At 50.2% G+C, this 23,057-nt stretch overlaps 1 protein-coding gene across 4 annotated transcripts in view; it reads right to left on the bottom strand.

Moving 5' to 3' along the window:
- The window catches only part of RGS3 (regulator of G protein signaling 3), a 66,430-nt gene extending 43,878 nt beyond the window's left edge, over positions 1 to 22,552 (bottom strand). For 3 of the 4 annotated variants that reach the window (XM_081909871.1, XM_081909872.1, XM_081909873.1), the window contains exons 1-9: positions 21,522 to 22,552; positions 18,619 to 18,780; positions 12,491 to 12,541; positions 9,321 to 9,379; positions 8,460 to 8,554; positions 7,421 to 7,489; positions 4,206 to 4,284; positions 2,853 to 2,943; positions 653 to 732 (exon numbers count right to left, since the gene is read on the bottom strand). In XM_081909871.1, the coding sequence (XP_081765997.1) occupies positions 653 to 732; positions 2,853 to 2,943; positions 4,206 to 4,284; positions 7,421 to 7,489; positions 8,460 to 8,554; positions 9,321 to 9,379; positions 12,491 to 12,541; positions 18,619 to 18,778 (684 nt within the window). In that variant the 5' untranslated portion in view covers positions 18,779 to 18,780; positions 21,522 to 22,552. The remainder of the gene's footprint in view (positions 1 to 652; positions 733 to 2,852; positions 2,944 to 4,205; positions 4,285 to 7,420; positions 7,490 to 8,459; positions 8,555 to 9,320; positions 9,380 to 12,490; positions 12,542 to 18,618; positions 18,781 to 21,521) is intronic. The other variant, XM_081909874.1, reaches the window with a different exon arrangement.
- Positions 22,553 to 23,057: the final 505 nt, after the last annotated feature.

Genomic DNA, 23,057 nt, shown 5'->3' with positions numbered 1-23,057 from the left:
CAGAAAAATCTCTCTCTTTAACACTCTCACACACAAGTAAACTCTTTACTGATGGAGATCCGCTAGCTGCGTAAGAGGGAAAAAGCAACCCAACAGCTGAGCCTTCCTAAGCATGCGAGGGAGGGGCAGCCTGCTGACTCCTGCCTGCCTGTGCCCATTAGAAAAGAAAAGAACAGATAGTGGTGACTGAAGTGAAATGGCTGGCATCCGCCTGTCTCAGGAGACAATGTAGGAGTGTGCCTTTGGGGTGTGGTCAAGCAGGGGGAAAGTTACAGCGCCTGCTGTGGCTGCAGAGACTGATACAGGAATGCTACCACGGACATCAAAGCAAGAAGAGTTTCAAGCTTCCTCTCCTTCCCAGCAGGCAGCAGCATGTAAGGAACATGAGGAAAACACTTGCGGAACTGCAGGAGGGAGGGTGCAATTTGCAGCAGGATTTTCCCTGCAACAGTCCTCCTACCTGTGGGCAGGCGAGGGAGGATGGTGAGGCACCCCAATCTCCTCAACTTCATTGCGAAAAGCACTTTCTGACTGGCTGCCCCCTTCATGGGTGTTTAGCAGGAGCAGCTGAATATGATCAAGGCATCCACTCGCTCCCTGCCCTGGGAAAGGCAGTTGTTGAACCCGGCCTCCCACACCTGCATGCTCCTACCTTGAGCTGCTCCATGTTCTCGTCCTGCTGCTGCTTCCCCAGTAACGCCACTGCCGCAGCTGGCCTGGCCAACATCAGCTCTGCAAAACAACAGGGAGGAATCTGTCCATCACCTCTGCAGAAAAAAGAGGAAAGGCCTGACCTCCCTGTACGGAAATATCCTGCTTTACATGCCTAATGTCCACTGAAGCCGCCGGAACGGCTTCTCATTATCTGCGCAACTTGGGGCAGACTTGATCCTGGGGGGCAATGGAATTAGACACATTACACACAGACTTTGCTGTGGAGAGCTATGTAATATAGGAGTCTCCTCCTCTCTGCCCTCTTCCACCCCTATCACAAGGGTGAGAGTTTCTGCTATTTGTTACGAGTGTCCAATGGTTCTGCAAAATGTACCCACATGGCTTCCAATAACAGGGATATCTAACCCTGCAATAATAAACCTAAGTGGGAAATAAAAACAATGCAAAAATACAAAACACTGCAACGAAGCAGCACTAAAACAGCTATATTGGTAAAGTAGAGCAATTCTTTAAATCAGCTGGTTTTTCTTTGGTTATCTTAGAGATTTGCTTATTGCCACTCATCAGTTGGCCCCAGAGTGGTTTACAACAGGAGCTTGATGGCTTAAAAACAACCACAACAGCCACCTCTCTTCAATTCCTGTCCCAAAACAGGAAGAGAAGGAGTCTGGCAGATCCCCCAAGGGGAGGCATTCCACGGTTTTGGACCAGCACTGAAAAGGCCTCCTTTCCTGTGTTTGCCCACCTAATCTCCCGCAAAGATGGGATGAAGAGCAGGACCACAGAACAGGATCTTAGAGCATCGGCAATATGTTTATAAGAAAATATACGAACCTCCAACTCAAGACAGTATACAGGAAAATCATTAAAGCACCCTAAAACTTTAAAATCTTAAAATTATAGAACCATAAAATACTGAACAAATGACCAGCTATTAATCAAATTCATTTACTGAAATGCTTGGTGGAATACAGGAGAAAGGAGAGTAGGGAAGAGCAGGCAAATCAATGGGCAAATGGATATTCTGATACAACTCAACAGCGCCACCTAGAGCACCAGCGATTCTCACCCCTGCTGGGGACCCAAATGGACAGCAGCCCACTATATGGTCTCTGAAGAAGCATCTCCAGCGGTTGAGACCTCCGAAGCAATGCCTCAACTGGCCTGAACCAGCCATGCCTCTTGAAATGTCAGAGAGGAGGGATTTTTGGCTTGGCCAAAACACAACATTGCAATGGGGTGGTGCTGTAGCTGAGTGGGTAGAGCACCTGCCTTGCATGGCACTTCCCGGAAGGATTGGGAGAGAGAGCCTGCCTGAAGCCCTGGAGAGCCATTGCTGCCAGTCAGTGTGGGCAATATTGAGTGACATGGACCCAAGGGGTCTGACTCAGCTTAAACCAGCATCCTATGTTTCTCTGTGGAGCAACCAGTGATGTCAGAGGTGGGGCCTGTTTTGACACAGAGCCAACAGGCAGCCTGTCTTAGAAGAGAAACCCGCCAGTCTCAAATGCCCATAAATACATACGATTTTTCCTTTAACCTTTGCCTTCCTCCAAACATTCCTAAGATGTTCTGCAGGGAACTCTGAACATGTTCCCGAGCCCATGACTGCTTAAGCAGGTGAAATGCAACCTGCCAAGTTGGACTGACTCGTAATTATTTACAGTGGTACCTAGGTTTACAAACTTAATCCATTTCGGGAGTCTGTTCTTGAACCGAGGCATGCTTTCCCACTGTTCGGATTCCGTTCTTAGACCAAGGTAAAGTTCGCAAACCAGGACACTATTTCCAGTTTTGCGGAGTTCGTAAACCAAATCGTTCATAAACAGGACTGTTCTTAAACCGAGGCACCACTGTACTTAGAAGCCTGTGTTGCGTGTGAAAAATGTGCAATAGGGCTGCCCAGGAATTAGCCATTTTCTGAGCGATTCTTTGTTCCTCCAACTAAGCCGGGCGAGGCATGTGCCCAAGCAGGCTGGGGGGGGGGGAGTGGGGCAACTGGCTCCCCCTGCAGCAGCCATGGAGGCCAGCCCAGAGCAGTCAGGGCAGGCTTGCCTGGGGGGTCTTTCCCCTGCACAGTGGCCACAAGCTCTGCAACAGGACCCCAGGGGGAAACACATCCCTACCACCTTTCCCCCTTTGAAGGAGGCCCACAAGCATCTCCCAGAGGGACCCACCTCTGCTCTGTTTCAGCCGCCGTGTAGCTGCCTTCAGGTGCTTTGTCCTGCCCAGGTCTTCCCCCAGTAGGTAGTACCATCCGCAGATCTCCTGCAGTTAGAAAGAGAGTCAGTAGAAGGAAGCTGCAGGAGACGCCAAACTTTTCTGGATTTAGAAATCCCTTCCCAGCTGTGTTGTTACTTGCTAGCAAAATGCACATGTGTGTGTGCATGTGAGCTTGTGAGCACAGACCCCACCCCATCATTAAAGAAAACCAAGGTAGCGCCCCCCCCCATTTGCAAAGCCCAACAAAATCCACCTGGGAAACCTTATCTGTGTTCTGTTCTGCAGCCCAGCTGTTGGGATGGGGGAATGATGGGAGGGAATAAGAACCTGCTCTTGTGCTCATGTTCTGCTTGCAGGTTTCCTGAATAGGCATCTGGTGGACCCCAGTGAGAACAAGATGCTGGACTGGATGGGCCACTGGCCTCACCCAGCAGGTTCTTCTTATGTTCAAACTGGACGTCTCCAAGCCTTCAATCTCCATCTTTGAAAAGGGGATGTCGCTGATCCCCAGTTACTGATCTGCCTTGAGGATGAACATCCCCATTGGCTTCCAATACTTTTCTAATTAAAGTCTCTATAGATGTTTGGAAACTGCTGCATGTGGTTTATACATTTTTATTTTAAAGTTGGCAGCAGAGGGCAGCACCCAATCCTCTGCCCGCAGCTCTGACATGCATCTGGCTGCTGGTGGACAACACATTCTCAGCACTCTCTGCTCCCCAATTTATTTTATTTTAGTTTTTTTTAATAAAAAAAAATCACCTAGTTAAGGTTGCTGTTGGTTTAATGGGGTGTTGTTGGGGGTGCTGTTGTTTTTTGGAGGGGAGCCAATTTCAGGGGGCGTGGGGGTGGGGGTGAGAGACGAGGGCCTGGTCAAAAGCTGGCGGGAGACCTTGTGCAGGGCTTCCTCTGAGGGGTCTCATGAGTAGAATCCCACCCAGGGTTCCATTTAGGCATCACGACTGCATGGAATTTCCACGTTTAGAAATAGCAAACTAGTTTTTTATATGGGGGGACACCAAATCCCACCACTATAGAGAGGAAACTGCATGCCCTGCAACAGGCCCAGGCCCAGGATTCTCTAGCCTGCTTTATACATCTCCCCACCCCCAATTCCCTGTCCAGCCTGGGAAGACATCAGTAACCCTCCCCACCCCCGTAAGGCAAAGACTGGTGTGCTGCTGCTGCTGCTGTCACGCCTCATCTCATTAAAGCATGACAGGGACTTCCTTCTCCTTGGGACAATTAGCTGTGCCACAGCTGTGTCCCCACCGCACAACCCAGGAGGGTGGGAGGCTCCTCCGTACCTTGTCTGGGCTCAGCAGGGTCTTCACACCGAAACTCATGCAGCCGAGGAGTTCGCTCTGCCTGTGGGGAGAAGGAATCCTGAAACAGCGTCATGGAGATCAGGGCTGCCGCTGCTCCCACGGCTCCTGCTGGGGGCTCTGGCCATTTTGTCTCCAGCATGGGAGCCTCCCCTGCAAGGAGATCTGGGCATTGAATCAGAGTGAGGAGACACTTTGGTCTGCACTTTCCAAGCTCCTCACACCCTTGGCTGGCCCCAAGTGACGTCTTTTGGACATCACCAGGCTCCGTCGGCCATGCAGGTTGGCAAAGTCCCACAGCACACAGGAAGCTGCTGATGTGCTATGTGGCCTCACTCAGTGAGCCTGGTGTGGACCCTGGAGAGGAAGAGAAGGAGGTATTCTCCCCTCCATGTGTCTGTGTGGAGAAGGCAGCTGCAGAGGACTTGCCTAGCTGAGGCAACTTCGGCTGGTTGTAAGTCGCTTTGGGTTGCCCTGGACAAGATAACACAACTAACAAATTTAATAAGGAATAGGAATAGGAATAGTCAGCTGCCCCAAAGAGCTAGACACTGAGGGTATGGGAAATGGAGGCTACCCCTGGATAGGTCAGTTGGTTAGAACTCAGTGCTGATAACACCAAGGTTGCAGGTTCGATCCCCATATGGGAAAGCTGCATATTCGTGGGGTGGGGGGACTAGATGTTCCTCAGGGTCCCTTCCTGCTCTTATGACTTGAATGCCAGAACCAGCAGCTTTAAGGTCCTCTTGTCCCGCACCCTGCCGCACCCAGTATCTGTCAAAGAGCTCCTAATGGCCAGGGGGCCTGCCAACCCCCCCCCCCCGAGCTCTGTGGAAGAAGGGTCTTGGCTGGACCTGCTCTGGGGAAATGTAAGAGCTCAGTTGTGCTCTGCTGGAGCACATTACATAACAATGCATAGGAAGAGCCTGACTGCTAGAGCACACCAATGTGGGTTGATCCAGCGCAGGGTTTTATGTAAGAAGAGCCTTGCTGTGTCAGACCCAGAGCCCAGTATCCGCCCCTCTGAAGCCTCTGGGAAGCTCATTAAGCAGGGCTTGAAGATGACTATCTGCTCCTGTTGCAGCACCCCAACAACTAGGACTCAAAGGCAGGCTGCCTGCAAGAACAGAGGTTTCATGTAGCCATTGTAGCTGTTCTGCTCCTATACTTTGTTGTTGTTGTTTAGTCGTTTAGTCGTGTCCGACTCTTTGTGACCCCATGGACCAGAGAACGCCAGGCACCTCTGTCCTCCACTGCCTCCCGCAGTTTGGTCAAACTCATGCTGGTAGCCTCGAAAACACTATCCAACCATCTCGTCCTCTGTCGCCCCCTTCTCCTTGTGCCCTCCATCTTTCCCAACATCAGGGTCTTCTCCAGGGAGTCTTCTCTTCTCATGAGGTGGCCAAAGTACTGGAGCCTCAGCTTCACAATCTGTCCTATACTTAGCTGATACTAAGTGCTGTTCAACAAGGGAACAGATTCTCTTGGGAGGTGGTGGGATCTCCTTCCTTGGGAGTTTTCAAGCAGAGGTTGGATGACCATCTGTCATGGATGCTTGAGCTGAGATTCCGGCATTGCAGGGGATAGAACTGGATAACCCTTGGGGTCCCTTCCAACTCTATAATTCTATGATTATTTTAGAAAGGTTTCAGACTGCAGGGGCTGCTGGCAACGTCTAAGGCCCACGGCCAGCCAGAATAGGTAAGCCACGCTGGATTAGCCAGGGCTCCCTGTGGCAGCTGGGGGTAGCCATTCAGGGTTCTGGAAGGGGTGTGGCCGAGTCCAGGGGCCATCATTTTCAGGTGAGATTCAATCTGATACCAGAAAATTCAGATTGCAGAGTTACAGTTGGTTGGGAGCTCTTGCACAACAAACTCACTTCCACAAAAGATAGGTCTTTCTACGACAAGGAAAGTGATGCGAAAACATACCGGAAAGTGTAGGATGACAAATCAGGATGCTGCATGCTTCATAAACATGAGGTACTAGCAAAACCCCAATGTGCTGATCCATCTCTCTGGTGCTGACATGGTTTGAGACGCAATTCTGATTCCATAATGGAAAGGCACGACAGGCAGGGAAGGCTCGCTGGATGGGGGCATCTATCTGCCACTCACTTTAACACCCAAACTAGCAGATGCCCTCTCGTTCAGCCACACATGCTTTAAACATTCTCTCATCCTTTAAATACTGAGCATGTACTATATTTTCTTTAGTTAGTTACAACAGCCAGATACAGTACACCCCAAAGCCTGACACTTGGTGATGATGCCTACAATTTTAATGTGGTAAAGTAGGTATTATTATTTTTTTTAAAAACTGGCTCTTTGAAATATCTGGACAAGGCTGGACGTTCAGTTACAGTTATGTCATTCAGTGGGGAAGATATTTATTCAGTGTCAGAAAGAGGCGACATGAAATTCCAAGACGAATCTCGTCAGCAACACTGTTAATTCATCCTGCAGTTTCTATAAATACCAAATGGATTTATGTTTTCACTCTCTTTCCCTCTCGCACGCTGTTCACTATCAGATTACACGTACAGATGACATCACCACCATCATCAAAAGGTTATACTACTATGGGGCCTTACAAAATAAACCAGTAACACAAATCGGAATCAGGTCAAACCATCTCAGCAAACAGTCACAGAACCAGCACAGGGAACACAGATGAACAATTCTCTGAAGAAGCACCATCTTCACCCCTCTCTCAAAGGACAGCAGGAGGAACATGCTGAGCAAACTTTTATCCACAGGGAGGGAGTTCATGCTCAGTATTGGGGGCTGTGGCAGAGAAGCCCCTGTTCTACCCCTTTGGTGAGATGGAACGATACACACACACACACACAATGTGCTCAAAAGACCTTAAATGCTGGGGGCAAGGCAGGGTGTCATAGAAGAAGCTGGCTCTGAGCTAGGCAGGAGGACCCTGTTCTTCCCTCAGAGGCCTTGAGCCGAACCCTGAGTCCCATGCATAGCTGTCAACTTTTCCATTTTCTTGCGAGGAATCCTATTTGGAATAAAAGAATTTCCCTTTAAAAAAGGGGAAAGTTGACAGCTATGGTCCCGTGACTCTGGAGCCAATCCCATAAAGGCTACTCACACTCAAGGAAGCAGCTTCTGCTGCAACACCACTCACATGACCACAACCAAAGGCTCAATGGCGTTGTAGTCTCACAGCTGCATCTTCCTTACCTGGAATTCCTTGGTTGGTTCCACACAGTGACCAGCAGGCGCTTCCGCTCATCTTCCTCTGGCAAAGGGCTGGAACACAAAGCAGAAAGGATGTGACCATGAGCCCCTGGGGGTAGCAAGGACCACGTCCCGACTGAGGCTTCTCCCTCAGGCCCTCTCACACTGACTTGGCTACCTGTGGCAGAAATCCAGAGCTGGCCACAGCTTATGAGTGCTTCTGATCTGGGTACATATTTTCAGCTCGCATTATTTATTCCAATCCAACCCCCTCACCTAGCTCTGTCCTCAGAGAGGCTGGCCCAAGGGGGCGGTGTGCTTGAGCTGAGAAGAACAGCCAGAGGAGTTCAGATGGAAATGAACAAGCAGCATGAGAAGCACTGCTGCTCAAGACTGAGAATCCAACCCAGGACGTTCACAGCACTTGCCCCCGCCCCCACCAGGCAAAAGCACCCTTGGAGAAACCCTTATTACCTGGTCCAAGTCCCCCCACGACACCAAGGGCAGCTCAGAGCCCGGAAGAAGCTGTCTAGTTCAGAAACTCCAACAGTGGGGAGGGCAGGAGCCTAGCGTGTGTGTGTGTGTGTGTGTGTGTGTGTGTGTGAGCACAGGGCTGACAGTCACAGACAAGCCAGCTTTGTGCACAGGGCCGAGGCATTTGAGCTGCAAGAAAACAGCAGAATAGTGTCTGTCGCTCTTCATCTCATGGCAGCAGCTCCCCATGCGTGAGGCAAGTTGTGCTGAGGCATAATAGCTGACAAGAGATGGGGGGGGAGGCGAGGAGAGAGAGAGGGAGGGAGGGAGGGAGGGAGGGAGATTGAGAGTTAGAGAAGCAAGGCGAATCCTAGCACACTTTCTTTGGCTCAGGATCCCTGATCAGCCTGTTGTGACCCAGCCTGGGACTTCTCTGGGACACAAGAGGAGAAGAGAGGTGTGTGTGTGTGTGTGTGTGTGTGAGAGAGAGAGAGAGAGAGAGAGAGAGAGAGAGAGAGAGAGAGAGAGAAATGGGGGCAGCAGCTGACACCCCCACCCCCATACTCACAAGACGAAATGCTCGTGGAAGACAGGGCATTTGCTGTCCAGCACAGTCCTGGTCCTCTGCCTGCACTTCCGATCTGTCTCCGGCACAAGCGACACCTTCGTTGGGAGAAGAAGAGAAAGAGCGTCGCTGTTATTGTGTGTTAACCCTCTTCTGGCTAGAGCAAGCTTCCAACCAACACATCTAGATGAGCGGGAAACCAGCAGCTTTGAAATGGGGGAAAAACCTCACCTGGATGTCAAAGCATGAATGGAATCCACAATGAAATGTCAGTGCTGGCTTTAAAATCCCATGCTGGATTTTTGGGTAGGGAGAGAAAGGGACAGACAGCCTGCATTTTGCGAAGTTATCCAGATGAGCCCCCTAGCTTTGGCTCAGTTCCACAGAAGTCGTGAAATCCTAAGGCTGGGTAACACAGGCAGCAAGGATGAGAGGGCCCTTGAGGCACAGATGGAGCCAGGGGCCACTCGCAGTGCCCCTCAGCAGAGGACGCTCCTTTTAGGATTGCACCTGCCACAGTTAACCCGCCACTGCCTTTGCAACCCTCCAGAAAAGCAGAGGCAACGGCGGCGGCAGCTGCAAGATCGCCAGCACCAAAGGGCCAGCTGAGATGCGGCAGAGATTCCTGCATTCCACACCTGCTCAGACTTCTGCTGGCAAAGAGACGGAAGGGTTTTGTTTCTTTATAGATGCATGTAGCAAAAATCAATGGCTACAGACAACTTAAGTCAGCAGCTTGGTAAGGAGGAGGGGGGAAGAGAAGAGCAGCCCTCCTCCTCCCCTGCTCCTTCAGGGGAATCCACCCACCACGAAAGATTACTGTCTCGACATCAGCACCCCTCCTGAGGGTGGCAAGAAGCCTACCTTGACAAAGGAGTCACAAATCCGGTACTCCTTCCCCATCAGGCCCTTGGCTTCCATGACTGGGGGGCAGAGAAGAGAAAAGCAAAAGAAGAAACTACATTGAAACGTCAACAGGCATATTTTGCTGAGAGCAGGAAAAAAGGGTTAAATTGGGATTGCCAACCCAGCGCCCCCAAAGGCATTCAGTGGAGTCCCCAGAAGGGGTCCCGGACTCTGAGCTTTCATTGAAAAGTCTCCAGCTCTCCTAGAACAGAATTTATGAAGCAAAAACTACAGGTTCCCATCATTAACTGTATATTTTTATTTGTGACCACGGCTATTTTGTGACTGGTGCTGTCAGCATCTTCTCAAAATTCCAAATCTGCCCCCGGACATGGAAAGGTTGGTGACTGCTGGATCCACTGAGAGATTGTGCATTTTCTCACTCTCTCTGTCACACACACACCCTGCAGCTTCCAGCCTATTTGATCTGCCTAACTCACTCAGCCCTTGACTCCAAAGCTCCCTGCTGACTCAGCATAATGCCCCAGCCCCTCTCCTCTCCTCATGCAGATAGCCCTGCCTCCCCCTAGTTAAAGGGCTTAATTTGAGCTTGGGAAACCACCCAGCCATCTATGAATTCCACCATCCTCCATAAAAGCAAGGAATTTGGTGCCAGAATGGCACAGAATTCAGCATCCTCAGAATCTCAGCTGTTCTTTTTTGTTTTTGGTATTTTTGTGCCTATGGATGCAAATATAGACTTGAAAGTATGTGGGGAAAACATGGTGAACAAGGTACATCCACATTACAAACTGGATCTGGTCTAAACACCTCCAGGGTTTCTCCTAAAGCCACCTGAGGGGTGTAGTTGACCCTTCAGCATAAACAGATGGTGAGCTAAACTGGTTTGGCACTAAAGAGAAGAGGGGTCCAGGAAAGCTCCCATTGTGGTCAGGAATGGCGCTTCATGTCGCCCACTGCCTTTCCTGCATCAGAAGCAGGACAATCTATGACAAAATCTTCTCTTATAACAACAGTGTGCAAAGGCATGCAGATTTAGCTTGGTCTGCAAAATAACAGGTCCAGGATTTATCTTTTCGTCGCCAGTGTTTTGTTTTCTTCCCGGCACCCATCCTGCTTTCCTTCCTGGAACCTGCTCTGAGCACCAGGGCTCAGCCCTGGAAATGTGCACAGTGTGTTTTTTGAAAAGAGGGTCTCTGACCACGTGCAGCATACCTTCCCATGGCAGCCATAGAGCACACGGCAACCTACAGGCTCAGCTCAGGCCACGGGGTCTCCCACCTGGCCTTGAGCCCCTTTCCTTAGAAGCTGACCCACTGGCTGCAAAGGGTTCCAGGAGAGAACAGGATCCGGTCCCAGCCCCTTCACCAAGCCCCTCTTCATGCATCCCTGGTGGTGGTGGCAGAAGCAAAGGGTCCTGCCATTCAGGGAGGGAGGCAGAGGGAAGCAGGACCCCACCCCATGGGTTTCAGCTCACATGGTTTATTCTGAAGGAGCCCAAGTGGCCCAGGGTGTCAGGTCAGGACTGGGGAGATGAGAGTTCAGCCACAGGTGACTTTGAGCCAGTGACTGGTTTTAAGGCTCACCTACCCCACAGGGTTGTTGTTGAGAATAAAATCGGGGAAAGAGAATCATGTGCACTGCCCTGGGCATTATGGTGGAGGAGGGCAAGCTGGAAAGGCAATAAATTAATGCTCCTGGCCTGCTTACAGCCAGTGCTTAGAGGAGTGACTTACAGCTACAATTAAGATGACAAAAAACAAGTAGGTCTGCATGCCAAATGAACAACTCATTTTGCTTGAGAAAAGAGGAGAGACAGAGAGAGAATTGATGTGTGTGGATAACACTGCAATACTTGCCATGTAATAAAAGGAGAAACCACAAGACATCTTCTCAAAGCACACTGGTTTTCTGGGCAACCTATTTTTCAATCGATCTGAAGCCTGCCACTTTAAACCTAGCAGAGAACAACCCCCACTCACCCCCCTCACAATTTGCTGAAATGAGTTTAAACCCCTCTGCCTGCAGCTGCCACTCCACGACTAAGTATCACTGGCAGGAGAGAGAGCAGAAGAGGGAAAGAGGGTGGGAGGGAAAGAAGGATTTATAGATGCCAGGGTGTGTGTGTGTGTGTGTGTGTGTGTGTGTGTACACACAAGCATGTAATGTTTTCTATTAGTAAAAGCCTACTAAAAATACCCAGGCCTGAGCATTTGGTTGGAGGCAGGCGCAGCTCCACTTCCAGATGCCAAACTGCATTTCACGCGCCTGACTTCCTCCTGCTCGCCATGACAGGATCTGTGCCGGAGGCCCAAAAGCACCATCAAGCTAAATATCAAGAGGCTGCATCTTGATTTTAGCTCAGTCTCATCCTTGCGCAGCTGTGCCACGACCACAGCGGAGGAGAGGCTGGAGTTTCTCTGGGCAATGCTGCAGAATCCAGGCTCCATCCCCACCCTGCACTGGCTCCCCCCCCCCCCATAGAAGAAAGAGCCAGGATGCGGTTCTGCCCTGGCTGAGTGAATTTTCTTTCTCTCCTACTCTGCCCATTCCATCCACAGAAGTGGAACAAGAAGAGAGGCAGCCACAGGGACTGCAGGTGGCAGGGATGTATCCCCCCCGCACACCCCAGATGTACTTTCTTCTTTACTAAATCCTCAAAAGTGTCCACCAGCCAGAGCCAGGTGGAACATACTGCCTTGGGGCAGAGCCAGACGCATAACAGGGGCTCAGTGCCCCCCACACCCAACAACCCCATAGCCAAGCACACACCTGAGTGATGACGGATCAGGTATTGTAACGCAAAACTCTGAAACTGGTCAGCTGCAGAGACCTGGCCAAAGGCAACAAATCAAGATGCACAGAGGTTGAGAGAGATGAGCCAGGCAGGGCAGGGAACCCTCTGTGAAACTTGAACATTTTAAGGAACATCCAGTTATGTCAGCATTCTTAAGCATAAAGCCCCGTTTTAAAGCTGGGGGGTCAGACACCCTCAGGAGATACTCATAGATGCAGGTCATCCGAACGCAGGTGGCTGTGGGGATGGGGAAGGTGCGGTAGGTTACAAGCACCACCACACCTGAGCCACCGTGTGAACATTTCAGCTACCCAATGGATGCTTCTCTCCACCTGCTCAGTTCCTTTGGCTTCCCAGGTTGCTTACTCACCATAGAGCTTCAGGTCCTTTCCTTCCGTGGTGATGGAGAGCTTCAGCTGCCCTAGAGGAGACAAGAGGGGCTATGACTGAAAGTGTACAGAGAAAGCTGGACTTGCAATCTGGGAGACACTGAGAACCACCTCAGGCAGAGACTCGCTAACTGGCCTCAGTTAGCGAGTATCTGAAGAAGTGTGCATGCACACGAAAGCTCATACCAAGAACTAACTTAGTTGGTCTTTAAGGTGCTACTGGAAGGAATTTTTTTTGTTTTGACTATGGCAGACCAACACGGCTACCTATCTGTAACTGGCCTCAGTTACTCATCTGTGAAATGGGAACAATGGGAACTTGCAACTAGATATGAAACTGGGGGCAGCTATCTGGCTTCCATCAGAATCCAGAAGTTTTTTCCCCTCTCTTTCTCTCCTGCCCACACAAATTATGCACTACAGTCAGTTTTCCTGAGGAGAGGCATAAAAACTTAAGAAAAGTCCTACTGGGTCAGTTCAAAGGCCCATCCATTCCTGTTCTCATATTGGCCAACCAGCTGCCCCAATGGGAAGCCCAGAAGCAGGACAGGAGCACAACATCAACTTGTATTCAGAAGCATACTACTGTCTCCAACCATTGTGGCTAGAAGCCACTAACAGTCTTATCTTTCATTAATTTGCCTAATCCTCTTTTAAAGTTGGTGGCCATTGCTGCCTCCTGTGGCAGAATTTAAATTCATGCTGTGTGAAGAATGGAAAATCATAGAATCTTAGAGTTGGAAGGGACCCCAAGGGTCATCTAGTCCAACCCCTGCAGTGCAGGAAACTCAGCTAAAGCATCCATGACAGATGGCCATACAACCTCTGCTTAGAAACCTCCAAGGAAGGAGAGTCCACCACTTTCTGAGGGAGCCCATTCCACAGCCAAACAACTCTTCCCATCAGAAAGTTATTCCTGATGTTTGTCGGAATCTCCTTGCTTGTAACTTGAATCCATTGGCTTGTATGCATTGGATATTTGAAGTTGGCTCTCATATCTCCTCTTTTCCAGGCTAAACATACCCAACGCCCTCGGCCGTTCCTCATGAGGCTTGGTTTCCCGATCCTTGATCATCTTGGTCACCCTCTGCAGATGTTCCAGCTTATCAGTATGCATCTTAAAAGGTGGCACCCAGAACTGGACACAGGACACTAGGTGGGGGTCTGACCAAGGCAGAATAGAGTGGGACTATTACTTCCATTAATCTGGACACTATACTTCTGCTGATGCAGCCTAGAATAGTGTTAGGCTTTTTTAGCTGCTGCATCACACGGTTGACTCATGTTAAGCTTTTGGTCCATCAAGACCACAAGCTTTAAGAAGTACTTTTTTTTGTCTGTCTGTGGATGCCCATGAGTCCTAGAGTTAGGCAACAGGGAGAAAACTTTCCTCCACCTGCTTTCTCCACTCCATGCATAACTTTGTACACCTCTCTCATGTGGCTCCTTGCTAGCATTTTCTAAAGCAAAAGGCCCCAGATGTTGCATTCTGAGTCACTCCAGCCCCTTCCTTTTCCAAATCTACAATACCCTTTCTGTGGTGGCACAACCAGAAATGTACAAGCATGGCTGCACCATAGATTTGTATAAGGGGATTATGATATTGTCAGTTTCATTTCTAGTCTCTTTCCTAATGAGCCTGGAGAGAACCAGTGGGACACTCTGAATGCAAACACTATAGGAAGGACAGGGGTTGTTGTGGGTGATGATACTGGACCCCAGAAGCACCTGAGTGCAGGGGACATTCTTACATCCCCCTGACCCAAATGCTCAAGGTGGTTATGAGATGGAGAATGAAGCCAAGGAGGCCTCTAACATAGGAAATGCTGTAGCAACAAGTGGCTTCCATTACTGACACATAGACTGGGTGCCAGTGGCATAGCGTGGGTTGTCAGCACCCGGGGCAAGGCAAGTAATTTGCGCCCCCTAACCCATGGATTTGCGCCCCTAACCCTAACCCCCAGATGTTGCGCCCGGTGCGCCCCGCCCCCCCTGCACCCATGCTACGCCACTTCTGGGTGCATACTTTTCCCAATCATGTCAAAGAGATAAAATTTATAACTACTCAAAATATCCAATGTGGGTAACAATTAGAATGCAATAAGATGATAATAATAATGAACCACAGTAAGATTTGCCCCCCAAGATAATAAGCAAAACATGAAGAGCTAAAACCATAACAGGGAATCAACCAAACCAAGCCAGCAGGAGTTGAAAAAATGAACTACAGAAACACCCCAGAACTCCACAAAAATATCAAAAGAACCCGTGCACACTTTTGTGGTTTGCACATGGTGTGTGTATGTTGATGTGTGCACAATGTTTGCAAAACAAAGCAAGTCAGCAGTTTGCTTTTTAACACTAGGTTAAGGATGGCTCTGATTTATGGTTTGCTTTAATAAGTGTCAAGGCATCCTCATTGTATGATTAGTCTTCCCTCCTCCTCCTCCTCCTCAGGGCACACAGCAAAGATCCATGGGAGACCAGTGCGTGGAGGGTGCCCCCTGGTGGGCAAGAGGAGGCAAGGCCATTCGTGCTGCACCCAGGGCCTCAAATATCCAGGGATGTAACAGAAGGGGGAAGGGGGGAGCGGGTGGGGGCTATATAAACAGCTGGATCAGAAAAAGAGCCCATTTAGCCCAGCATCCTTTCTCCAACGGAGGCCAGCCAGAGGCTCCAATGGCAGAATTCACAGGCAGTGACAGCCGTCCCTCACTGTAACCATGCAGCATCTGATTGCCTGTATCTGACCTTGCAGGTTCCATTTCGCAGCCATGGCTGACAGCTATGGAAAGATCATTTTCTCTCCGTCTCCTTCATGAGCTTGTCTTAAGCCTTTCCAAAAGCCACCTAAACTAGTGGTTATCTCTGGTGACAGACAGATTCATATTCAACTCTCCACAGCATCCATGCATGGTTTCTTGCCATTTTTTAAATTTTCCAGCAGAAACCCTCCTTCATAAAACAGCAGCAGGCAACAGTGGCGTAGCGTGGGTTGTCAGCACCCGGGGCAAGGCAAGTAATTTGCGCCCCCCTAACCCGTGGATTTGCATCCCCTAACCCATGGATTTGCGCCCCCTAACCCATGGATTTGCGCCCCCCAACCCTAACCCCCAGATGTTGCGCCCGGTGCGGCCAGCCCCCCCTGCACCCCCCACGCTACGCCACTGGCAGGCAATGCTGAAATTCAACCAGGAAAGCTTTCTCAGGTAGAATGATGTAGTGGGAGACTGATGGCCTCCTCACCTGTTTAATTTCTACCATTCACACACCTGCAGGGGGTCGGGGGGGAGCCCTGTTACAACCCTTTCCTGCAACTGGGAAATGAATAGAGGTGGCAGTGCATGTGTCTCTGAGAATGAATGAATGTGCCTATCTGTGTAGCCCACAGAGAGAGGCAAGCGCACACCCAAATCATTCTGAAACAAGGGCCAGTCTGCGGCCCCTCTGGAAGGCCTGCCACATCTTGGATTCTTCTCATTCACTAGTGGGGCATACTCTGAGTTCAGAAGTTGTGGGAACAAGCCGGTCAACAGAACAAAGGGCCTGCTGTGAAAGCGGAATGGCGCTGACCCAGCCAAGCGTGTCTGGCAGATCCTGCCAGCCAACAACCAGGCCTAGAAAGGAAGAATTTGCCAGGAGCAGAATCCCCTCTCAGGAAACAAAGCCAGCGGGGAAGGGAAAGGAGCATGAGAAATTCCAACTTAGAGGCACCATTGGAAGCCCATATTCATAAGCACAGAGACTCATGTGTGGCTTTCAAGCAAGTGCTCCAGCTCATGGGATGCTGAATCCCATGTGTTTAATACTGAACTCCAGGCAAGCGGACGTGGAATCATAAATGACGACAGACGAGGCTGGAGTACCTACATCTGCACCAGAGCTAAAGGACATCCTGTTTCACATTTCACATGGCTTTAACTCCCCCCTGTAAGCAGTGCCACTGCCAGGGGTGAGCCCAGTCCTGTCCAGGCTCAAATCCGTTTCCATCTGCAAGGCTGAATTCTGAGCCAAGAGTTGGTTACATGAGTGTAAGAAGATCCTCGCTGCTGGAACAGACTGGTATTCAAAGGTAGACAGCCTCTGGACATGGAGGCTCCATTTAGCCAGTCATGGTTAAACTGATTCTAAAAGGTCAGCTCTGAAGAGGGTCCTTTTAGCCTGCAGAGAGCTCCTGCCTTTAAAATTAACATAAAGGAGATCCCCCCCTCCAGATCAGAGGACACAAGCTTCAGCCCAGCACCTCTCTTGCTAGAAACTGGCTGGTAGTCTAGAGGCCTGGTCTTCAGCTGGTGGGTCATGGCCTGATCCAAGCTGGGTCACAACAGGAGCCCTGCCACCATACAGAGAGAAGCACAGTAAAAAGTTAAGAAATTGGTCCCCAAATGCATGTTTTGGTCAAAAGCGGGCCCTGGGTCTGAAAAGGGCGAAGATACCTGACCTAGAAATTGCACAAATTATCCCACTTTCTATGTGGAAGTAAATCCCATTGGTTGACGTGGTGCAGATTCACAGAGGGTCACTGCAAAGTGCTGGCACAGCAGTGAGGAAATGGCATGAGCCCTCCCATGCGTGCCACACAGGAAGGTCCCGTGTGCACAGACGCTGCTGTGTGTACACGTGTGAAGGGGAGCTATGAGCGGCTGCAGCTCCCACCACAGGCAGGCAGGCAGGCAGGAGCGTTGCCACAGCCTGCCTCTGCTGCAAGGGCTGCACACAGGCTCCTTCCCCTGTCACCTGATACAGAGACACCCACAGCAGCACCTCCCACCACACTCCCCTCCTGCCTGCCAGAACAAGGGAATCCTGCTGCCAACAAGCTCTGCAGCCACAGCAACAAGCTCCACACTTCCCCACCCCAACTCACCAAAGGTTTTCACATAGCAGGGAGGCTCCGGCTGGTCGACTGACCTGACACAGAGGGAGGCTCGGGGGGCAGCTCCGTGCTCCATCCCCCAGCCACCCATCCAGCCGAGCACCCCGGCTCCTCCACTCTCTCCTACTGGAGGCACCTGCTATTCCAGTCGCTGGGCTGAGCCAGGCTGCTTCAAAGAGGCTTCAAAGTCATTTCCTCGGAGGAGGAAGCAGCTGCTGGGGCCTAACCGCCACTATTTGAACAGGACAAAAGGCACCACTGATGCCCATTGGTGGATTTGAAAGCCAATCTGCACCTGCCCACACCAGAGAGAGAGAGAGAGAGAGAGAGACACCCCGCCTTGAAGGCAAAGTACAAAACTGCACCGCCAGCGTGTGTCTGTGGGTGTGCACCACATTTAAGTGGTGTGGGTGTGTGCACGCACGTACATTAACAATTTTTTAGAATTATAGCGATTATTTACTCATCTGTGAGCATGCAAATATTCTCCAGTGCCTGTTTTCTAACTCCCCGTGCCGGAAAGAACACAAACAGTCACAGCTTGATTTCACGCACTGCTAACGCTGGCTTTATGGAAACTTTTATGGGGCAGGGTAGTGGGGTGGGGGCAGCCAACATGTCCATCATCAAACCTAGTCTTTGTCTCCTGCAGGGTCTCCTGCAGCCCCTGCTCACTTGGTCCTTTTCCATGGACCCTTTTATGCCTTCCATCTGCTCCAGCACATGGCCTGCTCTCTGCCTGGCAGTAGCTCTTCAGCCTCGAGAGAGGGAGGGAGGGAAGAAAGAAGGGTCTTTGTAAGAATACTTTTAAGAAGCAAGCTTTCTGCCTTACAAGATGCTGAGTGTACACCCTTAGAAACGCAACACTTGAAATGGAGCAGGGTACAGTGGTACCTTGGGTTAAGTACTTAATTCGTTCCGGAGGTCCGTTCTTAACCTGAAACTGTTCTTAACCTGAAGCATCACTTTAGCTAATGGGGCCTCCTGCTGCTGCCGCGCCGCCCGAGCACGATTTCTGTTCTCATTCTGAAGCAAAGTTCTTAACCTGAAGCACTCTTTCTAGGTTAGCGGTGTCTGTAACCTGAAGCGTATGTAACCTGAAGCGAATGTAACCTGAGGTACCACTGTATTTTACTTTGGGCTCTGCTCACCTGGACTCCACTTGTCCCAGCACCCCTTCTGCAATGTGCTTCCAGGCCAGCCCCCAGCCCACTTCCACCTCCCAGGACCTACCCTTGCCTCTAACGCAGGAGTGGCTGATCTTCCTCCTCCGGTTCTTCTGGAGCCTCTCCAGCGCCTTCCCCGGCGAAGTTTGAGCTCTGGAAATGCTGCTGCTGCTTTCTGGAAGATGTGCAGGCCCCTGGCCTTCCTCCGCACAGGTGTCGAGCTCCATACCTGCAAGGAAAGCAGAGCTCTGGGGAGAAGCTTGCTAGGTAGAAACTGACAGCTGCTGGTGCCTTTGGCCACTATCTAAATAGGCAGGAGGAGGAACTATTATTGCAGCCTTTCCGGACAGTGTTCTCAACCATCCTGTATCAGACTAGGGTGGGGACCTGAGGGCGAGACTCTTGCAGGTGGCCACATTCTATGGGTCTCCTCCGTGGACACCCATCCTCACCTTGTGGGTCCCTCCAAGCGCTCGCAGGGACTCAAGATCCTTTTTCAGCTGTTGCTTTTATTTGCCAATGGCTATTTTCATTCTTGTGGTTTATTATGATTTGGCGAATTTTATTGCTTTTGTGGATTGCTGAAAGCCGCAGAAAGGCAGGATACAAAGAAAGGTGGGTGTGAAGGAGAGAGATCAGGTGGGCTACGAAGCAGGGCTCTGGGCCCATCCACACTGGCGTGTGTCCCATGAGTACTAGTATTTTGTATCAATCTATTACAATGAGTCTGATTGGGGTTTTTTATTTATTTTTTTGTCCTGCTCCTATCTCCAGGAAAACGTGCAGCTGACTGCTGAAACAGAGCAAAGTCAATCCATGGAAAACTCAAAGAAAAAATTCTTCCTGTTCTGAACATGTCCTAAAATAGTTCCTGAACGGGACTCTGCATGCTTTCCCGGGAGCTGTGTTGTGGGTGATCCACTCCCACCTCCTTTCCTTCTTTCTCTGCCTTACCCTGCAGGGTCTTCTCCCCCGCTTTTCCCCCCTCCAGCTCTGAGCAGCACGCAGGGTTTTCTTGGCATGCTTAAGTCTTTTATTTTACTTTCCCCTGTTTAGTGTTCATATAAAAATCAAACAACATACAGGTAAAACATTGCGCTCCTGCTCATTTCTTTTTATTGCAATAAGTATTGAATGATACACATTGGGAGGGTCATGGCTCCTTTTATATAGGTCAAAGGATTGCCCAGTTATCTGGTTTTCTGCCACAGCTGGGCAGAGCTGAAGGTGGAGACATTTGATTAGAGGAAGAATGAATAGGGAAACATGGGGCTTCAGGGCTCTTTCCCCAAGGAAAACCCGAGGCAAAAACCACAAGTGGGATCACCCACCACAGGACCAAACTGAAAACAGGACAAAGAGGTACAGACTTAAGGGAAGAACCTCCTGGAATCCCAGAGAATAGCTATCAGTTAGACCACCCTGGGATCAATGGACACATGCATGACCTACTGAGTGGTAGCTCCTTATCATCTCTTAGCTCATAGTCTTCATGTGTGTGGGGGATGTATACATTTATTTTCAATGGGACTTTTCAGCAATGAATACAATAAAATCTAAATAAAAATGAAAAAATATCCAACAAAAAGAGAGAATACAAAGCTCTCGTCTCACCTGGGAGCTTCCCTTTCCTCTCTCAGCCTCCAGAGACTCATTTTTCTACACACACACACCCCCTTCAGCCAGACAAGGGCGCTTGGAGTGGTTTCTAGACAGCCCCTTGGATAACCCGCTCTGCGTCCCTTAAATTCTCCCGCCTGCTCTGCTCCACCAACCCGCCCGCAGCATCTCTTGCTTTCCTTTTGGCCTGGCCGACATGCCACTGTGTGTCTCCTAGAAACTCCCTCCATCTTTTAGGCACGGCTTCCTGAAGCTGCCTTTTTACTGCATTCTTTGGAGTTGCCAACTGCCCAGAAAAACAAGAGCTTCGCTTGCTCCTGCAACCACGATTGGCATCAGATTGATGTGCAGCAATGAGCATCAAGTATAAGAAATTAGGCAGAGCCTGCTGGATCAGGACCAAAGCCCATCTAGTTCAGTATCTTGTTCTCACAGGGGCCAACCAGATGACTGCTGGAAGCCCACAAAAGGGATTCAAGCACAAGAGAACTCTCCTTTCCTGTGGCTTCCAGCAACTGGTAGTCAGAAGCATGGCTGCCTCCAATTGTGGAGGCAGAGTATAGCCATCCTGGCTAGCTGCCTTCAATAGCGCTCTCCTCCTCCATGGATTTGGCTAATCCTCTTTCAAAGCCTTCCAAGTTGGTGGCAATTACTGTCTCCTGCAGCAACAAGTTCCATACTATGCATATAATTTTACAAACTTGGTTAGAGCATGGTGCTGATGATGCCAAGAGCGCAGGTTCAATCCCTGTGAGGGACAGCTGCATATTCCCCCAGAGTCCCTTTCAACTCTGAAATTCTACGGTTCCCAAACATTTCTCCCCCCCACAGACCACATGAGAAGCACTTGATGGTCTTGGCGGACTACACGTGATTTTTCTACACATTTTTACAGACCTGCTGCAGGCCCCCTAGATGAAGCTTACACACCACTGGCGGGGTCCATCGACCATAGTCTGGCAACTCTTGCCTTTAAAATGCTGGACAGCGCACAAAGCCTTACTAAGCCATAGTCCCACTATTCACTCCCATTTCACAGATGGGAAACCAAGGCCAACAGCAACTCACCTCATGAGTCCTTGGAAGAGAAGGGTTTTCATACTGGTGTCAAGGGAAACTCTGGGTCATCAGACCAGCACCCCACTTCCCCAGCCCCCTGTGCTGCTGCCTTGTTCCAAACGCCAGATGTTGGATCTGCACAGCTACCTCCTTGCAGAAAGCAGGTTTATATTTAAAAACAAACTAGCAGCCAAGCCCAAGGACCCCAAATTCAAGCAGATCACACCAGCCTCCCCAAACAACTGTCGCCAAGGAAAAGGGGCACTTACGGAGGAGCCACCTGGAACCTACCTTCAGACGAGGCAAGTAAGTGTCTTGTAGAAGAACCCACCTGCTCTCCAAGGAACGAAGGGATGAAGCTGCAGGGAAGCCTTTTTGCACTGGGACTGTCTGACTAGCATGGATGGAAGCCAGAGGGAGGGAGGGAGGGAGGGAGGGAGAAGACAAGGAGAATTAACAACTTCGAGGGGGAGGAGTCCTGGGAAAAGGCTCTTTTCCTCAGAAGGGTAGCGTTGCCAAGAGAACCCCCAGCAAGCAGCGAGGACTTTGCCCCTCAGAGTCTGGGAAGCAACGGAAAAGGGCCAGTTAGCAGGCAGTTTTCGATAACCTGCCTTCTACCTGGATAACCTGCCTCCTCCTTCTCCAGTCCAAGAACAGCATAAATCATTTGCCAGGACCTCTGGTCAGGGACGTTAACTCCATCACAGCACAACTAGATACCTTTTTTACCCAGGCACATCAAAAATGGCAACTGTCAAAAATGGTTATGCATGGGAATCTTCCCAGGGTTGCCAGAACTGGAGGCGTATGGGGTATTTTGGTGTTTGGTTTTTTGGCTGGACTGTCAAACGTTATTTGTCCAAAGCTACTTGGATCACTGAACTGAACAAGGAGTTAGAGAGGCCACAAATCAAGGATGAGGAACCAACTTAAGTCTCATTTGCAACAGACAGTCCTGTCTGATGCCAAGAGACCAAAGCACAGGAGGGGGGCGGGGAATTAGAAGCAGCAACTTGGAGGGAGGGAGGCAGGAAGGGCCTCTGCCCACAGCGGCTTCGCTTTAGCAGGGCTGCCAAAAGAATCCCCAGCATGGAGCAAAGGTTTGGCCTCTTCTGAAAACCTTTCTGCCAAGGCCAAAATAGGTGCTTGGATGGGAGCCAGGGGGCAGGATGTGAAGCTCTTTCCTCCAGCAAGGGTCTTTCAGCTTCTTCCCAAATGATCTGGAGTTTGGGGGGGGCAGGGTGAGGGGGTTGAGTTGGCAGATTGTTCAGGGTGGTTAAAAAAGCTGAAAGGGGGTCGCAAAGAGCCTCTCCAAACTGGGTGAGCAGGAAATGAAAAGGGGCAAATACCATTTGATTCCATTCCATGTAGGAATACAGCATGCAGTGCAAATGTCAACAGAAACAGTTGTTTGGATGGCTAGGGCAGGGCTGGAGCCATGAAAGGCCTCCCTGTCCATTTGTACACATTAGTCGTTTTTAAAATGCACTGGTTCACATTGTGACATAGTAAGTCAAACTATGTGACTGTCCTGCCTGCCCCTTCCAGGAGCTCCCACCCGCTTTGTGGCTCCTCAGTAAACCATGGCTTAGCTCAGATTGTCATCCAAGCTCAGGTTCGCGGTTCTGCTCTCTCCTCCTCAGTCACAAGCTGCACCCAAGAGCAAACCAGGGAAGAGCAAAGTGGCTGCCATCTCCTCCCAGGGAGCCTGCACCTCCATCCTAAGCCATGAGAGAAGAGGGTCATTATTTCTAAAACCTCAAGATGTTCCTAGTCTCCTCCCTGAATTTCCTACTTCTCAGAGCAGCAGGGAGAAACAAAACCTGG

The sequence above is a fragment of the Podarcis melisellensis genome (assembly GCF_964234715.1).
Source record: "Podarcis melisellensis genome assembly, chromosome: 1".
NCBI lineage: Eukaryota > Metazoa > Chordata > Lepidosauria > Squamata > Lacertidae > Podarcis > Podarcis melisellensis.
The sequence above is the reverse complement of the archived record's forward strand: the minus strand, read 5'-3'. Positions and strand labels throughout refer to the sequence as shown.